The following is a 20,862-nucleotide window of genomic DNA, read 5'->3' as shown; positions in this document are numbered from 1 at the left end:
AATGTGCTCCCAGTACCCAAACTGCAGGGGGTCGAGTGCGTGTATGGTCTGTGGTCTCAGGTGACGGAGGATCAACCGCTCCAGGGTCTTCATAATGTGTGATGTAAGGGCCACCGGTCTGTAGTCGTTGAGCTCGGCCGGGCACCCAGCCTTGGGGACCGGCACAAGACATGAAGTTTTCCACAGGACCGGGACCCTCCCAACCTGCAGGCTCAGGTTAAACAGCCGCTGGAGAGGCTCGGCCAGTTGGTCCGCACAGACCTTCAGCAGCCTCGGGCACACATCATCTGGGCCAGCCGCCTTCCCTGGTCGCAGTCTCCTCAGCTCCATCCTCACCTCATCTACAGAGAAGAAGGGAGGGGAGCTAGGAGGCAGGGGAGTTGCAGCTGCAGTGTTGGGGCTGGAGGAGTGAAGAGAGGGCGGTGTAGGGGCGGGGGCTGCTGCTGGAGAGGTGGAGGGGTGTGCTGATGAGGCAGTGCAGACCCTGGCCGCTGTGTCAAACCTATTATAAAACTGGTTGAACTCATTGGCCTTGTCCACATCACCTGCCGTAGCCTGGCTTTTCTTTTAATAATAATAATAATAATAATAATAATAATAATACATTTTATTTAAAGGTGCCTTTCAGGACGCCCAAGGTCACCGTACCAAAGGACAATAAAAACAATCAATAAAACATAATAATCAATGAAAAACAAAGTGCAATACATAAAACAACAGTAAGGTGCAACAGTAATGTCATTCCAGTCACAAGATTAAAGTGCATAGGCTTGTCTGAAGAGGTGAGTTTTAAGGCGGGATTTAAAGGGAGTGACAGAGTCTGAGTGTTGTATGGTCTGTGGCAATGAGTTCCAGAGGCAGGGGGCCGAGCAGCTGAAGGCTCTCGACCCCATGGTGGATAGGCGAGCAGGTGGAAGGGTTAATTGGATGGAGGAGGAGGACCTGAGAGTACAGGTGGGTATGTTGATATGAAGGAGCTCAGCAAGATACTGAGGGGCGAAGTTGTTGATAGCCTTGAAGGTGAGTTGAAGGATTTTATAGGCAATGCGGTATTTGATAGGAAGCCAATGGAGCTGCTGTAGGACAGGTGTTATATGACTGGAAGAGGGGGTTCTAGAAATGATTCTGGTGGCGGAGTTTTGAACAAGTTGCAGTTTATGGATGGATTTATCAGGTAAGCCAAAGAGCAGGGAGTTACAGTAATCGAGACGGGATGCGAGTGTGGACCAGGATAGCAGTGCTGTTGGGTGTGAGGGATGGGCGGAGGCGTGAGATATTTCGTAGATGGAAGTAAGCTGACCGTGTGACATTATTAATGTGAGACTGAAATGATAGAGTACTGTCAAGGGTGACACCCAGACTCTTAACCTGGGGGAATGCACAGTTTACATGAAAGGGGAAAACTGAGGAGTTGTCAAAAGAGATGGAGAAACTATTTATCTTTGAAAGGGTGGATTTGGTGCCGATGAGAAGGAGCTCAGTTTTGTCACTGTTAAGTTTGAGAAAATTATAGGAGAACCAGGAACTGGTTTCCTGTAGGCTCTTGCAGCAGAACTGGGTGCTCTGTTCTAACCGTTCTGTAATCGTAGCAGGTCAGGACGATGGAAGCCGTAAAGTTGGATGTCAAGGATGAGTTGCTTTTTTTTTTTTTTTGGTCAGTGTTAACTCTATGCAATTACTGGTAAGTGTTGTAATTGTCATAAAAAAAGAATGTCTATTAAATTGACTAAGTACGGAAGCAGGTTGATGAAGATGCGGGGAGGCTCAGGGGAAGATGAGATGTAAGGAAGAAGAGAAATGGAGGGAAAAAGAGCGTGATGAAGGTGATGAAGATGATCCAAGTAGGGGAGGAGCGAGATCAGTCTCTGAAGGGGAAAATGGGGAGAGGGAAGGATAAGGAGAGGGCCAAAAAGGAGATAAATTATCTGTGTGACAGAGAGTTTTGTTCAGAGAGCTGCCAGACCTCAGCAGATTCTCCTCTCCTCCTCTCTCTCTGATGATGGAGACCCTGGAAGGAGCTGAACTCTGCTTTCCACACCTCCTCAACACCTCCTGCAGGAAGAACACACATCCTCAATCCTGGGTCATGATCATCTACATCCTGCTGTCCTCCATGTCTCTGCTCACTGTGGCTCTCAACCTGCTGGTCATCATCTCCATCTCCCACTACAGGTGAGACTGGAAATTTTTATCAGTTTTCTGCTGAACGCTGAATAATGCTTGAAAACTTGTGATGCAATCAACTGATTCTGCAAACATGATGAATACAAATCTCTTGTTTGTCTCCAGGCAGCTGCACACCCCCACCAACCTCCTCCTCCTCTCCCTGGCTATGTCAGACCTCCTTGTGGGAATCTTGTTGCTGTTTGAAATCCTGCGTATAAGGCCCTGCTGGTTTCTGGGTGATTTAATGTGTGCTTTGTATCCCATTGTGTTGTTTATCATTACCTCCTCCTCAATAGGAAACATGGTGCTCATATCAGTCGACCGCTATGTGGCTATTTGTGACCCTCTGTGTTATCCCACCAAAGTCACTCTGAGGAGAGTTAAAATCTCTGTTTGTCTGTGGTGGATCTGCTCTGTTTTGTACAGCAGTCTGGTTCTGAGTGATACCCTGAAGCAACCAGGCAGGTCTAATTCCTGCCAGGGAGAGTGTGTGATTGTCATTAATTCTATCACAGGAGCTGTTGACTTTATTTTAAACTTTATTATCCCTATTACTGTAATCATAGTTCTGTATATGAGAGTGTTTGTGGTGGCTGTGTCTCAGGCTCGTGCCATGAGATCCCACATTGTGTCTGTCACTCTGCAGCCTTCAGGGACTGGAACTGCTAAGAAATCGGAGCTGAAAGCAGCCAGGACTCTCGGTGTTGTCGTAGTTGTGTTTCTAATGTGCTTCTTTCCATTTTACATCATCTCTCTGGCAGGTCAAGTCTCTGTCTCATCTACAGCTGCTGTGACCTATGTGTTCTATTTAAACTCTTGTCTAAACCCTGTGATCTATGCCTTTTTCTACCCCTGGTTTAGGAAAGCTGTTAAACACATAGTTTCATTTCAAATCCTAAAGCCCAACTCCCGTGGGACCAAACTGCTGTAGAGAGAGAGGCTGTGGAGACTTTTTATATGACGGAGGAAACATCAAAATGTTCTTTTTTTTGATGAGTCAATGGACTGAACTGAAAAAGCCTGAACAAGTCTGGAAAAATAAGCGGACATGCTGTGGTTCTTATGTTTAAGATATGAGTCAATATTGTAAAATATTCACCATCAGAGCATCTCTGTTTCCCACTGCTGTTTATTCTCAGCCTCAGTGACAGAAGCAGCTATTCTTACATATTCTGGCCTTTAGCTGACTGCTTCACTGTGTTGCTCAAAGGCACTTTGACAGGTGATGCTTCTTTTATACAGTCATCAATCTTTCTGTCTGACAAAGTCTCCATTTAGACCTTAGACTGGACTACATGCACATCATGTCCAGCTGTTTTAGCTCAGGCTGTTTATTCTCAGCTTAGTTTTACTTTATGTCTAGTTCAGGTTTTAGTTTAGTTTTTATTAGTTCCACTGTCAGTTTTAGTCTTTTCTCCCTGTTTAAGGTATTTGTCAGGGGTGAGTTTCAAAAAAGGTCACAAAGGTTTTTGTTGTGCAAGAAAAACTAAAAAATGTCTTCACTGATGACAGATGAACCAATAAAGGCATTTTCTCCATAATTTTAGTTTATTTTACTTAGTTTTGTAAACACACAATACAGTTTCAGTTAATTACCTTTTTTTTTTTTTTTTTTTAACCTGTTTTTGTTTGTTTGTTTGTTTGTTTTGGTTCATAGGATTCTTTGAAACTGAAGTCGATCCAAACCACTTAAGTGTTTTCACCTTCTTTGTGTGCCAGGCGTTGCCTTTCACCCAAGGTAGGAAAGTAAATGAGGCGAAGTTTCGGTATGTTTGGCTCTGTGACGTTTCTATCGAGCTGAAATGTACCGGACAGAGCGTGTGGGGGAGGAGTGCAGCGCCCTCTACTGCCAGGGAGGTGAAGCCTGATCTGCATCACTGAGGGAAACTGAAAGTAACATCACTTCACAAAATACGGCACCAATATCGTTTTGTGTTCATTTTCCTCACAATATCAGAGGCCAAAACTGAGATATAATGAAGTGAAATAGCAAACAAAAATATTTAGAAAATTACTAATTATGCAGCCGCCGCCATATGCGACCTTCTGATTATCTGAACAGAACAAACAAGACTTTCTGCTGCAGTGTGAAGAAACAGAAGAGAAACAGGAGAACGGAGAGAACTGGACTTCTGCATGTTTAATAAATACATTAATACAGAGAGCACCTGTACAGTATTCACACCTCCACACACACACACACACACACACACACACGCACACACCCAGGGACAGAGCACACGACTATAGCTCACATTGCATCAACAAACACAGTGCTGTTCAGCGCCATGGATTTAAAGAATTTGACAATCACACTTTATACTGTCGGCCATGTTGGCTTCACTGTTCCAGCTCCAGGGGCCGTTGCTATAGAACCGGGTGATTCTGTCGCCCAAGTTACCATGGTGATGCTCGGGAGGACACTGCTCCTCACCATTCACAGCCAAGACTCACAGCAACAGCAACACGGTGGCCTGACCGCGTAGAGGAGTACAACCACATCCCTGCCTGAGCAGCGGCAACTCGGCTGCAGTGGCCGTACGCGCCACGCCGCGCCACGCCATGCCGGAAAAGCTAATTCATGCTTCTTGCGGTCTGTGCGGCTGGAATTGGTGAACACGTCTGGATTTTCTGAACCACCGCGGACCGTGTGGCGCTGCTGTGATTGGCTGGACCGCCGCTCTCAGTGGAGGATTCAACCGTAAAACACATTTAAACACAAATATGGCTTTTGCACCCTGCGGCCGTGATGCTGTTTTGTTGTTTTCTAGTTTGAGTTCCTCACACTGACACATGCACAAAATATTCAGATATTTTTGCCCTTATTCCAAAAAAGACAACACTCTTACTAAGCTGATGAGGATGAATATTCCACTAATTTTCCCATTTCCGTGACGCCATGCAGACTCAAAGCAGCTGATATCCACTCTTTCATAATGTTGGGTGTGTTTTTCCTTCCAACTGGAAATGTGGGCTTTTATTTTGTAACTGCATCTTTACCTGAGCTTTGCTAAATGTTTGCCCTGTTTTTTGTTTGTTTGTTTGTTTGTTTGTTTGTTTGTTTGTTTTTTAAGCAGGCAAGAGGCTGTGTGTCACAAACCGTGGTAGAAACCCCAACTGAGACGTATACTCCAAACGTGCTGTATACCTGACCAGAGAACGCTCTTAAACCCTGAATAATCTCACGTCTTATGAAAGTGTGAGTATGTCCCGGGTGGAGGTCTCAGGGTGGCGTGGTCAGGCTTAGACCAAAGCTCCTGCTCCCGCCACACGGCCACGATGCAGACTTCTTAAACGCTGTTGGTCAATCGAGTCCAAACACGAGCGAGGACAGAGCGGACTCTACACGCCGTGAGCGCCGCAAACCCTCAAGAGAAGCATGAATTGGCTTTGATTCAGTCTCGCCTCCGACCAGCTCACCTCAGCTTCAGTTAAAGGGATGGTAAACTCACAACATTTCATGTCATCGTTGGGTGTAGAAATCATCATGGAACTGGGAGAATCTGAAGTCCCAGAGCAGTGGTTTTGCTGGTTTTGCTGGGGACACAGAAACAACACTGGGTAGAATCGGTACGGGGCGTGGCAGCATCCAAAATCAGAGCGGATCTAAAATGTTGGCGACGCTGTTGTGATGAACTGACCTCGGACCAGACGCACGTCATCTGTCCCACATCAAGTAAAGTCAAGATCTGAGTAAAAAAAGGGTCAGTACGTCATGTTCTGATCTCCAGATGCAGTCTGGGACGTCCTGATCATTTTCCCAACATGTTTTTGTTGATGTAGTGTGGGAGGGAACAACGAGGCCAATTTGTCACACTGTCCAATCAGATCGCAGCAGGATGTGTCATCACTCAGTTGCGGGGCGAACAGACGAGCAGACAAACAGAGCGGCTGTGACTGCAGCTTTTTTCATGGAAACTTCCTCACCTCCACCTCATCTTGTTATTCTGACTGACTGACTGACTGACTGGCTGACTGACTGACTGACTGACTGGCTCTCTACAGTCAGCCACCTGATGTGTACCTGCTGGTGTCTTTACTAGCGGCTAATGTCCAGACGTCAACACTAATGAGCCATCTGGCCTTCCTGCTGGTCATCAACCTTGTGTTCTAAATCACATACTTCTACTTTTTACTTTTAGTATGTACTGCAGCTGCCCTTACAAAGTATGCAGTGTAGCATGCAGTATGCATGCGTATGCATACTATTGGGACGCACTACATACATCCTCCCTGACCTCCGACCCTCTTGCTCACTTCCGCCGCCGTCCGTAGCGCCACATTTGAATGTTGTTGTCAAAATGGTGGTGCTGTTTCATACTGCGCTGTCCTCTGTCATATTTCTGATCTTCTGTCTTCCTGTCGCTGCTGCTGTACCTGAGCCAGGTGAGTGCCGTGTGTGTGTGTGTGTGTGTTGTCGTCTGTATGTGGGCGTGGCTTGTACACGCAGCTCAGTCAGTGCCTCATAACTTCCGCTGTGGGTCAGAATGGCCAGAGCAGCATGCTGACATGCATACTGTGAAATCTGACCGGATGTAGTAGAACATCCTGGTACTCTTGGCATACTGCATCTGACATACTATGTACTGGGACATACTAATTCTTTTTTTTGCCTACTAAATAGTATGGTAGTATGAGTACTGGAACGCAGAGCCAGTGTCGTGCTGCTTGATGGGCGTGGCCACTCCTGATGATTTGCAGTTGCTCTCTCCCACAAACATGCAAACACTTCCTAGCTGCACCTGATTGGACGAAAGCTTCACTAGAGGGCCGTCCTCTCCCGGATCAGATAAACATGAGCTAACATGTTGATGCAGTGCCAGTTTTAGCTGTGGCTCTTTCAGCTGCGGCAGGACATTTTGCTGGACGGCTGGTTGGTCTTCAGGGTCCAGACTGCCACCCTGCGGGGGGAACTAAAGCCCGCCCAGCCTTGTTGGAACAAATTACTGTAGAAAATGCAGATCCTAAAACTGTTTTACCACAGTTATAGTGAAACCCTGCACAGGACGAGTCCTAGATATGAGAATGCTGGTCTGTCCTTTGCTTTGTGGAAATCTGTGGCTGTGTGATCAGGGCCTGGAGGCCACCGGATGCCATCTGGTCTAGTTGCATTTTGGGATTTCTCTAATCTTGGTGGATGACGAAGATCGGACTCGATTCTAAATCAGAAAACTGGGTTTGCCATCCCTTTAAGCTCCAGAGATTAACAGGTCAAAAACAAAGCCGGTCAGTCTGGGCCTCCTCAGTAGCAGCTACAAGGCTCATTATGTTTTTATCAGATTTCTGTTTATGTTATTTCTGTTTAAGCAGAAACCTGTCTTAGCTGTAGCCATATTTTTTTTTATTTTTTTTTATTTTTTTTGGATAGTGTGTTGTTTGCTCACTCGTGTCACTCATCTACCCATGTTAAGACTTAGAGCTATAATTTTTTAAAATTTCCTCTCAGTAAACTGCTCCATGTCTCAGATGACAAATATCACATGAACACCTTTTTGACTGAATCATCACTGATGAATGTACCATGAAGCCGGAGAGAGAAGCTGCTGCTCACTAATTAGAAACATCTTAAAATATTTACTGATTAAGTCTGTTTACCAGTCTTAATCTGATTGTCTGATCTGAATCAATGGGTCGTGGTGTTTCAGGGGTTTCCAAACGGGCGGTCCTGGGGCCCTCAGGGGTCTTGGCCCTTCAACAGTGGTGGGTTGTAGTTGAGACGGCGCTGAAGCCGAGGGTGCTGAAGTGAACCCTGGCGTCACCGCTGTGCCGCGGGGCGTCCTGCCACGTCGAATGCCACGGAGACGCGACCTCTGCCGAGCAGCTTCAGGGATTTTCAGGCACTTCGTCTTCCTCCTCCTCCTTTTCCTCCGCCGGCCCCTCCCCTACAGCAGTTACCATGACAACACGTCAGTCAGGTGGTAGAACAGGAGTGCAGAACAGACAGTGAACTGTTTGGTCACCTGGTCATCTCTGTGTGTGTCTGTGCGTGTGTGTGTGTGTGTGTGTGTGTGTGTGTGTGTGTGTGTGTCAGTGTGTGAGTGTGAGAGTGTGTGTGTGTGTGTCAGTGTGTGAGTGTGAGTGTGAGTGCATGTGTGTGTGTGTGTGTGTTTTAAAGGTAAAGCTGCAGCAAACTAAGAGTTAGAGTCAGCACACCATGCTGCCCTTCAAACACTGTCTCACATACAACCTGTCTATCTGTCTGTCTGCTTCTGTCTGACTCTCTGTCTGTCTGTCTTTCTCTCTCTGTCTCTCTGCCAGTCTGTCTGTCTCTGTGTCTGTCTGCCAGTCTGTCTCTGTGTCTGTCTGTCTCTCTGCCAGTCTCTCTCTCTGTCTGTCCATCTGCCTGTCTGTCTGTCTGTCTGCCTGTCTGTCTGTCACAGACTCAGCACCAGTCACTGTAACCTGCTGGCATCAGGGAGCGCTTGTTTTCTCTCCCTTCCCATCAGGAGTGGGTGGTGCATTTAGGGCTGTTCGGTCACAGGACGACCAGACGGCACCATCGATGGAGAGACAGACAGGTAGTGGGAGCACACAGACAGCCAGTGAGGGAGCAAACAGTCAGATCTACAGAGGCTGAACGGCCGGCGACGGGTTCACACTGTTCCAGGTCCAGTGGTCTGGGTCAGTCTGTCTGTCTGTCCATCTGTCTGTCTGCCAGTCTCTGTCTGTCTGTCTGTCTGTCTGTCTGCCAGTCTCTGTCTGTCTGTCTGCCAGTCTCTGTCTTTCTGTCTGTCTGTCTGTCTCTCTGCCAGTCTTTGTCTGTCTGTCTGTCTCTCTGCCAGTCTGTCTGTCTGCCTGTCTCTCTGCCAGTCTCTGTCTGTCTGTCTGTCTGTCTGCCTGTCTCTGTCTCTCTGCCAGTCTCTGTCTGTCTGCCTGTCTTTGTCTGTCTGTCTGCCTGTCTCTGTCTCTCTGCCAGTCTCTGTCTGTCTGTCTGTCTGCCTGTCTCTGTCCCTCTGCCAGTCTCTGTCTGTCTGCCTGTCTGCCTGTCTCTGTCTCTCTGCCAGTCTCTGTCTGTCTGCCTGTCTTTGTCTGTCTGTCTGCCAGTCTCTGTCTCTCTGCCAGTCTCTGTCTGTCTGCCTGTCTCTGTCTGTCTGTCTGCCTGTCTGTCTGTAGAGCGGGTTCGCACCGTTCCAGGTGCGGTGGTCTGGTGCCGCGTGGTCGTCATGCACGTCATCGAGCGAGGAGGCATCGGGGCTCTGTGATTGGTCAGGAGCTTGTCTGTCAGGGGCACTGTGGCTGGGTGAGGCATCTGATTGGTTGTCTTTGTTGTCTGCATTAGACTCCGCCTCCTCCTTTCTCTCAGGGCTCTCCTCCTGATCCTTGGTGGCCAGCTCTGTGCCAGCACACACACACACACACGTGCGCGCGCACACACACACACACACACACACACACACACACACACACGCGCGCACGCACACAAATATCAAATTCATAAAACATTTCAAACAGAGTGATGATGTTGTGTGCATGTGTGTGCATGCGTGTGTGCGTGCGTGCGTGCGTGTGTGTCTGTACCGTGCACGGCGAGCTCCTTCCAGCGTTCCTTGTTGCTGGCGATGATGCCGGAGAGGCGGAGCCTGAGAGCTGGCAGGTCGATGGCTGTCAGAGAAAAGTCCATCTGTCCGTCATCACTGTTGCCATGGCGATTACTGCTGTGTCTCTGCACCGCCTCCACGGTCACTGAGCCACTTCCTGTCAGACTGGAGGAGAGGACAGTCAGGGCTACTTTATATTTCTTTAGCTCATTCCTCCATTGTTTCATGTTTCATTTCTCCATTTTTTTTTTACTTTTAGTACTTTGATCACTCTCGCTGTAAGGTCAGGCCACAGGCACGCTGGCTGAGGATGTGCACTCAGGGTGGAATCACACTTTTTTGGAGCAGAAATATGGGTTTGAGCCCAAAACTGCTGTGTGGTTCAGACAGATTTTTTTTTTCTTGGGTTAGGGGGGCATCATTCTGAATTTTCGGGTCTGATCAAAGCTCTAGTGTGGTAGCAGTAGTAATAGCAGTAGAAGTACCTAGACCTTCTGTTTCCAGTCTCTCTGGCCTTTCTCTCCTCTTCTATCAAAGGACCAATCACCTTCTCCGTCGTGTCGACCAGAACGCTGAAGGTCGGCTCCACGATGAAGTCTATGAAGCCTGCACAGCAACAACAGAGGAGGAAAAACAGAGAAAAAATATATAATTTTTATGTGGGTTTTTATGTTTGTTTTTAATTTATTTTGATTACTTATGAACACTTTGTGAAAAATGACTTTCTACCATGTGGATAAATAAATCTGTCCTAGTGTCTCTTGATTTCTACACATAATAAACTGAGTTCATCCCAGCAGGTGTCTTAACAGTCAGTTTCCCTCCTGACCAGCAGGTGTCAGTGTTGACTCAGTGTCAGTAAACTGAGGAGCTGGTTCAGGCAGGACACAGGACAGCTGTGCACTGCACATCTCAGTGCTGCAGAAATGCTCTTTCCCTGAGTAAACCTGACTGCACGGAGCAAACATACCTGCTGAAAATGGGCTATAATGAATTATGATACCCGGAGCTGTAATACTGCTCAGGAGAAACAAAGCTGGCAGCTCATTGAGCATGATTTTGTTTTGTTTTTTGTTTTTTTTAATGTTTTGATTTGATTTGATTTTTGATTTGATACAGCAAACTGTCAGAAACAAGGGCTCAGCAAGAGTCTGACTGCCAAAGTACAATCTACACAAATGGTTCCCCTATAGGGTTAATTATTGGACCTCAAGGTAATTATGTGAACCTCTCTCACAGACAAAAAGGTACACATATGTTCCCGAGCAGTAAAAGAGAACTGGCAATTCCCTTGGGGAGTTTCTGCCCGTTCATCCAGAAGAGCATTTGTGAGCTCAGACGCTGATGTTGGACCAGAGGGCCCGGCTCACAGTCTCCATTCTATCCCAAAGGTGTTGGATGGGGTTGAGGTCGGGGCTCTGTGCGGGCCGCTCAAGTTCTTCCACACCAAACTCAGCCAGCCACGCCTTTATGGAGCTGCTCTGTGCACTGGGGCTCAGTCATACTGGGACAGGAAAGGGCCTTCCTTCCCCAAACTGGTCCCACAAAGCTGGAAGCAGAGAATTGTCCAAAATGTGTCGGTGAGCTGAAGCGTTCAGATTTCCCTTCAGTGGAGCTGAGGGGCCGAGGCCGAGCCCAGAAACACCAGCCCACAGCGTGACCCCTCCTCCAGCAAACTGCACAGTCGGCACAATGCGCTCAGGCAGGGAACGTTCTCCTGGCGTTCCCCAAACCCAGACTCGTCCATCAGACCGCCACATAGAAGAGCCTGATTGGTCGCTCCACAGAACACGTTTCCACTGCTTTAATAGTAGTCCTTGCCTGCCTGTGATTGGTGGAAGAGTGATCTGTATTTTACATGTGATTGATTGATGGATTTCCTTACCGATCTGTGATTGGGCGATCATCGTGGCTTTGCGGTCGCAGAGCGGAGAAAAAGGAAGGCCAAGCTCCACCTCTTTATCTCCCTGCAGGAAATAAGACAATCATCACATCATCTGAGGCAGCGTGTGTATGTGTGTGTGTTTGTGTGTGTGTGTGTGTGTGTACCTGTCTGAAGAACTCCTCCATCAGACTGTGGGTCCAGCGGTAGTGCAGCGGCCAGGCTTTGGCTGGGTGACTGATGTCTGCCGCATGAAGCATCAAAGACAAAACCTTGACTTTATCGATCCTGGAGGGAGAAACACGGAGAGCGAAATGTTGGCAAGGTAAGACGGGTAGCTGGCTCTCGAGAGCGCGGAGCGGGCCGCACCTGTCCCGGACCACACCTGTCCTGGACCGAGCCTGACCTGGGACAGGACCACAGTAACCGAGCTCGACACGAACATCAAATGGCCTGGCCATACGCAAAATGGGGGGTTGGCCACAAACTCAGAATAGAAGGCAAATAGAGGCGTCTATAATACTGCATGGAAAACAAGTCTGAAATAAACTTCTTGAATTGTCTTTTTTTTTTTTTTTTAAAGGAAATCAAACTTTATTGAGTAATGGCTAATTTAGATTATGTTACTAATCCCAGTTTTTATGTGCCAACGGTAATGCAATAAAGTTTAAAAGTTACCCTCTAAACCCTGAAAAGATAGATCGACAGACAGATAGATAGATAGATAGATAGATAGATAGATAGATAGACAGATAGATAGATAGATAGATAGATAGATAGATAGATAGATAGATAGATAGATAGATGTACTTCATTGATCCAAATTCTTGTTTGCTCTTACCTCATGAAGAGGTAAAACTAGAAACTCTGGTTGTTTCCACAAACTAATCTCTGTGCCTTCTTAATTTAAATAAAGGATCTGCATCACCAGACAAATAGCATCTGTCTGTCAGTGCCGAGGTGTCACTCTGGGGGTTAATGAATGTGAATTTGGGGGCGTTCTGATGTTAAAAGCTGATTTATCAGGATTGAAAATGAAAACTGCCACCGAATTTGAACGTCTGTGAAAAGCACGTTTGAAGGATTATAGGATTACGGGATTATCAGAGCTAATCCTGCAGCAGCAAAAGAGAAAATGACGGCTTCATTACCTTTCACCTGAGTGACAGACTCTGCTGCAGAAAAATGAAGAGCCTGCATGTATTTTAGCTGAGGTGGGGGGCGGGGGTCAGGGGTCAGAGGTCAGGGGTGCAGTACTGACCCGTGTGTCTGTGTCAGGGTGTTCCTCATGGTCTTGATCTGCTGGAAGTGACAGGACATGTCGGTGGACATCACCATCTCTATGACCAGAGCCCTCAGCTCCCTGCCAACACACACACACACACACACACACACACACACACACACACAAACACACACACACACACACACACAAACCACAATGTGCAGCCCTGTTTACACTCTACATGTTTGTATCATCAATATATTTATCTATCGAGTTCTGTCAGCCTTCATTTATTTTTAGTGTGAGTATGTGTGTGTGTGTGTGTGCGTGCTGACCTCCAGTCGTCCTTGTTCAGGTTGGTCAGGATGTTCATGTCCTCCTCTGCCATCAGCTTGTAGGCGGCGCTGACGTGGTGGTTCTCCAGCACCGATCTGTCGTTGTACATGATCGCCACGTCCGACCTGAACGCCATCGATCAGCTCATCAATAAACTGATCAGTTACCGAGCTTTACCATCATGGGCCAACCAAATAATGTTGAAAGTTGTGCTACACAACAATTATTAACTATTTACCAAGTATTATTAACATCTGTAACAACTTTACAATAACCATCAGAATGTTTATAGATGTTTACAAACCAGTTATTACACATGAACAAAGAATAAAATCTCTGCTCCATCTGTCTGTGTGATGTTTGTACATGTTTAATAAATAATTTATGAAAGGTTTCCAGATCATCTGGGGATCATTAACAAATACTGACTGTAGTAAACTAAATATTATAATGTGTGCAACAATAAATACTTTACTGTGTAATACATAAACATTATTAATTATTGTTAGCTTGTTTGCTAACTATAAAATAAATAATAACTAAACTATCAATTTACCATTTGTTATGATGGTTATTATAAAGTGTTATCACAGAAACAGGAAAACGGAGTCAAACTCATACCATACACAAACACACGCACAGCCCTTACTTTCAAAATGAAGCGCTTGAGTGTTTAAAAAATTAGAATTACAGCTTTTGCAGATGACATTGTCCTTCTCTCTCCAGCTGAAGAGGAACTAAAACTGAAGCTAACCCTGCTAGTGGAGCACTGCAGGAAAGTAACGGGACATGGCCAATTTAGACGTCAGCCGTCTCATTTCAGAGGAAAACAAGATCCCGAGACAAAAAACTCTCCAGGTTCTAACCAGAGAACAACAGAACCACAGAAACACCACCAGCTGCTCTGTGAGTTTGTGTGCAAAAGTCGAAGGAGGATTCTGTGTCTTTTTCAGCAAAATTTGGAGTTTCACACCCATCCAAGTTTTGGAAATGCTCAAACAGGCCATCACGTAACACCGACTTTGGGAAAAAAACACACACACACACACATGCACACACGCACCATACCTGGTCTGGATGTGGAAGTTGTTGGTGGTTCCTGTGTGTTCGAAGTCATGGATCGCTGCAGCAAAAACCATCGCCAGAATCTCCAGCTCACTCAACCAATGCTGTGCGCACACACACACACACACACACACACACACACACACACACACACACACACACACAAAAAACACACACACACAGCTACCATCAGCCGTGTATGTAGTACCAGTTTGTTGTGTAACATCAGGCAGTGTGTGTGTGTATGTGTGTGGGATTCCTGCCAACATCCTGAGCTCCAGTCACTGAAACGCCTCAAAACTGCACCTGCTAACTCATCAGGAAGCTACACTGCCCTCCAACGCCACACACACACACACCAGTAAAACCTAGATACAAACAGGTCTTGTGGTTGGATGGATTGTAAGTCCAAGTGTTCTGTTATGCTGTTTGTCTTTAATTCATGAAATATATACTGTTGACCCTGAAATTTACTGTTTATTTAAATTATATATATTTCACAGGCTCTTATAAAACTCATTATAAAACTTTATGTAATTTACGGTATGGGCCCTCAAATTTATTATCGTTTGGTCATCAACTGTTCAACTGTCAATCAACTGTTCATACATCAATCAAAATCATCTGTGCTTCATTATTATTTCTTTTCTTCTTCAGGGATGTTTTTGCAAATTCCTCAGATGGTAAATGGTAGAGACATGATGTTTTGCATATTGATTAGAAGTTGCTTGAAAATGCTAACCCAGATTAGCCTGATGGGGGCGCTATAATTAATCAAAATTTTGAAAAAAAAAAAAAAAAAAAAGGATGTTCCACTATTTTGAATTTTTTGAATTATTTGCTGGGGATCATTATTGGACCAAGATGAGCAGAAGCTGCAGTGTTGAACCGCGTGTGTATTTGTATTTGAAATTGCTCAATAGGGGGCGCCACTTTGGGGCAAATTTGGCCATAAATGAATGATGGTTTGTCCTAACGTCACCAAACTGGGTGGATATTTTTAACGAAGCTGCTGAAACTTTCAATTGCTATTTGTTTTTGGTTTGCAAAGCAGCCAGAGTTGCCATTTGCAGCTATGTTTACATATATTATGGCCTGCGTATTGATATGTATTTCATGTCTGTTTGTAGATCCTTTTCACCACCATCATGTATCTGGTCGATTACTGGTCAGTGTGACTGTCTGATTGCTTAAAGGCAGAATGAGCTACTAGAAGTGTGTGTTGGTGTGTGTGTGTGTGTGTGTGCTGGTGTGTGTGTGTGTGTGTGTGTGTGTGTGGGTGTGCTACCATCAGCCCGGTGTGTAACATCAGGAAGTGGGCGGTCTGGGTGACGTCGGCAGCGTGGATCAGGTTGTGGTAGGGGTTCCTGTGTTTGCTGTATCCCGACTCCAGAGCCTCCACAAACTGGACCAGAGCCTGAACTGGGACCTGAACACACCACCGAGAGTACTGCATGTACTGCATGTACTACACCAGACATTGTGTGCTGAAGTACCTTCACTCTAATATCTAACCCACCGCTGAGAATCACCTTTGACCAGCTTGTCCAGCCAAGACACACCAAGAAATCACAAAAATCTCTTCATCTGATTCATACTTTCATTTTCATCCCGTCCAGATTATTGTAATCCCCTCCACACAGGCCTCAGTCAAGCTGCTTTAAATCCTTTAGAGCTGGTTCAGACTATTACTTGGTCACCTGTTCCTGCCTCCCTCCACTGGTTCCCAGTAAAATCCAGAATAAACGTGAAGATTCTATTGATTTCATATAAAGCACAATGTGACCTTTCCCCTAGTTTTATCTCCAACCTCCTCATTCCTCCTGACCATCCTCATCCTCAGCCTTTTATCCCTTCCTCCAACTGCAGAACAAAAAGTGACCTGTGCAGTTTTAGCCCAAAACTCTCTAATAATCTAGAATAATCTAGAATAATCTGCCCCAAGCAGTCAGTCCCTGGATGGTTTTAAGGCTTCACTCGAGCCGGGCGTTGGCGGGTAAATATGTGGATCGTGAGCTCAGGAAAACTCTCGGCTGATCATTTTCCAGGAGCTCATGATGATTTCCAGGACATTTTATAGGTTTTGGATTTTTCCAGGTGTTTTCCATGACTGGAAAATTAGCCAACAAAGTTTCCAGGATTTCCAGGACACATGGGAACCATGCGACATTGTCAACCCTCAGAAACTGTTGAGCCTGCTGAGGAGTTTCAGCTCCACCCACCCTGAACCTGTTGAGGAGTTTTAGCTCCACCCACCCTGAACCTGTTGAGGAGTTTTAGCTCCACCCACCCTGAACCTGTTGAGTTTTAGCTCCACCCACCCTGAACCTGTTGAAGAGTTTTAGCTCCACCCACCCTGAACCTGTTGAGTTTTAGCTCCACCCACCCTGAACCTGTTGAAGAGTTTTAGCTCCACCCACCCTGAACCTGTTGAGTTTTAGCTCCACCCACCCTGAACCTGTTGATGAGGTCATAGCGGGTCAGCAGGTCGTAGACCAGGAACTTGAGGGCGTGGTCTCCGGTGGCTTCATGGAAGGAAAACACATCAAACGACCACTGATCAACTTCCTGGAAAACAGCCAATCAGAAAGAGACAAAGAGAGAAAAAAAAAAACTCTGAATTTCCAAGATTACAGTCATAAATATACAAGAAAAAAAAAAAAACTCTGAGATTAATGAGGAAAAAACTCAGATTTCTGAGTTCTGAGATTATAAAGCCACACAGTTACAAGAAAAAAACAGTGAAAAGCAGTTTTTCTCCTCCTGTGGGATTCAGTCAGAAGAAAATCCTGCTGATCTGACATGATTTGAAACAACACACCAAGTTTTTTTTCCTCATAAATTTACCACTTTAATCTGCAAGAATATCTGAGTTTTTTTCTTGTAAATTAATGATTTTATGAGTTTTCTTCTCATAATATTATCCTCCCTTTCCCCCGGCTCCATGACCCAACCACACAATGGGCCTGATACACTGATTTATCAGTTGTTTGATGTTTTCTGTGTGTCTGATGTTTAATAAGAGAACGGCAGGCAGCAGCAGGTGAGCTCAGATGATGAAGATGAAGTGACGGAAACAGAAATGTGTTTTATAACCTTCAGAGCCGTCAGCGCCGCAGGGGGGTAGGTCAGCCCCGCCATGTTGGACGTCCGTCTGTACATCCTGATCACACACAGACACCCACACCCACACACACACACACACACACACACACACATTAAAGGAAAGAACATTATTGATACAGAGGCAATAACAGACAAACACATTTTCTAAGCACTCTTCCCCCACAGTTTATGACCAGGATGGGGTCTTTGTAGCTATGGTAACTATGTTCTACACACAGACACACGCACACACACACACACACACACACACACACAGTGCTGTCTCCATGGAGATGTGTGTAAGCAACAGATAGATATTTTCTGATTTCATGCGTCATTAAGCTGCAGCAGCTGAACTGATAATGCCAGCCACACTCCTGTAGACACTAATGATGTTGAATGTCATGATTTTAAAATATATATAAAAAAAAATAATTATAACATCCTTACATCAGCCAGGCTCACTTAGACACTAACAACATCAGACTGAATTAGACCTCATGATTTTTAATATGATCAGCAGCTCAGAAGTCTTACAGTGTTCTTATGATAAAGGAATAAAAGGTGTTTATCTTTAGACCCCCCTCCAAATTTTTATTAGTCTTTCTTTCTTTGTCCCTTTTGCTGTCAGTATGGAGGAGAACCTGCATAACACAACTACATCTGTTCACCGAGCTCATCACATTATATGCATTATAAATGTACATACATTTGCATACGCATGAAAAGAGGGAGTGAAATAAATGAAAAATAGATGATGTGAGGAATACAAAAGAGGGAAGCCAAGAAACCAAGTGTGATATGACCGAGTCAAACTTTCAAAAAAAAAAAATATTGCAGTGTATTCTAAATAATTTAAAAAACCTTCATTCCAAAGAAGACAATATTCCCACTGAGATCTTTACTTGACTGATGAAGATGCAGATTCCACAAATATTGCCATTTACATACATATAAATTTATCTGTCATAATTTTTAAAAGAAGGTGTGTTTCTCCTTCCAGCCAAAAATGTTGGGCTTGTACTGAGTCTCTTCATGAATCCTGGCTGTGTTTTGGGCGTAACATGCAGTAAACCAATCAGAGCGCCGTCTCCCGTCCCCTTTAACAGCCAGGTGTGTCACACCTTGGTGGGTTGCTGTTCTAATGGAGGATTCTCCAGGTAAGAAGGAAGGCTTCTCTGCAGAGGAGACGGATCTGCTCGTGCACCGAGTGAAGGCTCACGAACAGATCATCTACGGTGACAGCAGGACTCCATCTGAGCTCCCTGAGGTGAAGCAGCGTCCCTGTGTGTGGGACAAGCAGAGCGGACGCTCGCCGGCGCCCCCTATGGAGGCCACCATCACTGTCTTGATAATGAGCTTCAGACAACAGAGAAACTGCAGCACTGACCTCAGAGCTGCTGTTTGTTGCCCAGTCACTTTCAGCAACGCAGCAGCACTGCAGCTGAGCTCAGCTCATTTTAAGAGCAACATGGAGCTCAGAGGAGACACTTTGCTGTTTCCACAAGGCTCTCAGAGCCACTTTGTGCTGGGTGTCCTTGTCCTTACCTCTCTACAAATATCCCAGCCTGCACTGCGTGGACGATGCTCCTGAACCTGGGCTTCTCCTCAGGACGACGCTTGGCCATGCCCATCTTCCTGCTGAAGGTGCACGCCAGCCAATCACGCACCTCGGTGGGCACCGACTCCGCCTGCAAGTCGCTGAGCTCATCCTCGTTGTCCAGCAGACGCCTGGAGACCAAGAGCCGTCAGTCACAGCATGGATTACCAACAACCGATGAATTACCTGTCCTGTCCGTCGCAGCGTCCCACCTGGTCTCATCTATGTAAACGGCCTCCAGGACGGAGGCAGCAAGCTCCAGGTTCCTGCGGAGTTCCTCCAGGTCCACCAGACCCAGGTCCATCTGGGCCAGCGCCCCCCGCAGCCTGAACATCACAAGTACACACAGCAGGTTAAAAACTCATCATCATAATTTTATTTATTTATTTAAAACCTAGGAGTTGACAGTGAAATTAAAAAAAACACTAAGAACACTAAGAATAAGAAAAATTCAGATAAATTCAAATAAATAAACCAAAAAATTCATTATTAATGAGGTCAGCTTTAAATTTTGTGGAGGCGTGTTCCCAGTGTGTGGAGCACAGGAGCAAAAAGCAGGTTTTCCTGTGGCTCTGTACAAATTTTTGGGACGTTTCAGGGACGAATCAAAAGGCGGAGTCCTCCGAGGTCACGATCATGACATCACAGGAACTTCCTGTCGCACGTCTCCAGGTGAGGAAGAGTCTGAGAGAGGATTTTGGGCCAGTTTTGTTTTCCAGAGGCAAATCTTCAGTCGCTTTAGGAATCCTGAATTTGTTTGTCCACTTTTACTCCCTCAGTTCACCTGTTAGCATGAGCCACACACAGATGAAAATATTTCATATATTTTTAATTTTTAATTTTATTAAGCAACTAAACCTTTGATGGTAGATCTTAAATCATGGTGGACCGTCACGGTCTAACATTTTTCATTAAAAATCAGTGCCTTCAATAAGAAGACGATTTCCCTCAGCTGGCACAGTAAATGTTGGTGACATTTTATAGGTAATGCTCTGACGTCCCGTTTCCTGTGAAGGCAGCACGGAGCTGAACAGGAAGCTGACAGAAACAGTGAAGACAGTCGCTGCTGGTGGAGTTTGGATCAGACCCGAGACGAGAGCACAGTAACCGAGCCCGAACCGAAGGCGGCAGGCGCTCTGTTTTTGTGTCTGAACCCGACCTGAGCTGCAGGTTCGTCCTCCATCGCCAGGTGACATTTACTGTCTGAAACAGCCTCCGTGTTGCCTTCAGTGTCGTCATGTAAACTCTGTACAGGAAGCTGCTCAGAAGAGACAGTAGGTCCAGAACCCAACCCGAATATGAACATAAAAAAATTTCCCCGACAGACTCAGGTGGGGGGTCTATACTTTAGTTGCTATGGAAACGATATGCCGTCTCATCCAGTCTCAGCGGTGTAAACCGGCAGGTTTCACAATGAGTGGGCTTAAACTCGTCTGGTTGTGGGGCGCCCCGGTGGCTCAGTGGTAAAGAGCATGTACCAGGTGCCAGGGCTCAGCCCCGATCACAACAACCGGGGTTAAAATCCGACCTCAGGTCCTTTGCTGCAGGTGTCCCCCCTCTGCCCCGCCCTTCCTGTCTATCTCCACCGTGACTGTCAAATAAAGCAGAAATGCCGAAAAAATAATCTTTAAACTCGTCGGGTTGTGATTCTTCGGTGTGAAGTCGCAGCAGGATGGCAGCGTGCACACAGAGACGTCATGTGACATATTTGATGATTGCCTGTTCAGATGACTTCCTACATTTAGACCCACAAGTAAACATCTCAGTCTCAGACTAGAAGAAGAAGAATGGGTCTTGTGGGATTTGATCATTCCTAACGCTGCGGTTCATAATAAAGAAGAGACTGCTCACACACACAAAAGCCACACTCATACAATATGTGTGTGTGTGTGTGTGTGTGTGTGTGAGCTTTTGTCCCTATCAGACCTTCCGCCTTTCAGAGCAG

The 20,862-nt window shown here is 46.0% G+C and overlaps 2 protein-coding genes across 2 annotated transcripts in view; one reads left to right on the top strand and one right to left on the bottom strand.

Annotated features, from left to right (window-relative positions):
- Positions 1-1,999: 1,999 nt before the first annotated feature.
- LOC115380032 (trace amine-associated receptor 13c-like) lies at positions 2,000-3,617 on the top strand. The gene is made up of 2 exons (XM_030081059.1): positions 2,000-2,172; positions 2,290-3,617. The coding sequence occupies exons 1-2, from the start codon at positions 2,000-2,002 to the stop codon at positions 3,095-3,097; spliced, it is 981 nt and encodes a 326-aa protein (XP_029936919.1). The 3' UTR covers positions 3,098-3,617.
- Positions 3,618-5,629: 2,012 nt separating this feature from the next.
- Positions 5,630-20,862, bottom strand: part of pde1a (phosphodiesterase 1A, calmodulin-dependent) — a 28,014-nt gene continuing 12,781 nt past the window's right edge. The window contains exons 3-16 of the mRNA XM_030081341.1: positions 19,130-19,243; positions 18,866-19,048; positions 17,309-17,375; positions 16,664-16,780; positions 15,501-15,641; positions 14,216-14,316; positions 13,147-13,272; positions 12,848-12,949; positions 11,754-11,874; positions 11,590-11,671; positions 10,190-10,310; positions 9,685-9,869; positions 9,293-9,499; positions 5,630-5,703 (exon numbers count right to left, since the gene is read on the bottom strand). Coding sequence (XP_029937201.1) covers positions 5,630-5,703; positions 9,293-9,499; positions 9,685-9,869; positions 10,190-10,310; positions 11,590-11,671; positions 11,754-11,874; positions 12,848-12,949; positions 13,147-13,272; positions 14,216-14,316; positions 15,501-15,641; positions 16,664-16,780; positions 17,309-17,375; positions 18,866-19,048; positions 19,130-19,243 — 1,741 coding nt within the window. The remainder of the gene's footprint in view (positions 5,704-9,292; positions 9,500-9,684; positions 9,870-10,189; positions 10,311-11,589; positions 11,672-11,753; positions 11,875-12,847; positions 12,950-13,146; positions 13,273-14,215; positions 14,317-15,500; positions 15,642-16,663; positions 16,781-17,308; positions 17,376-18,865; positions 19,049-19,129; positions 19,244-20,862) is intronic.

Source organism: Myripristis murdjan, chromosome 21, assembly GCF_902150065.1.
Source record: "Myripristis murdjan chromosome 21, fMyrMur1.1, whole genome shotgun sequence".
Classification (NCBI taxonomy): domain Eukaryota; kingdom Metazoa; phylum Chordata; class Actinopteri; order Holocentriformes; family Holocentridae; genus Myripristis; species Myripristis murdjan.
Note: the sequence above shows the minus strand (reverse complement) of the source record. Positions and strands in the feature narration are given on the sequence as shown.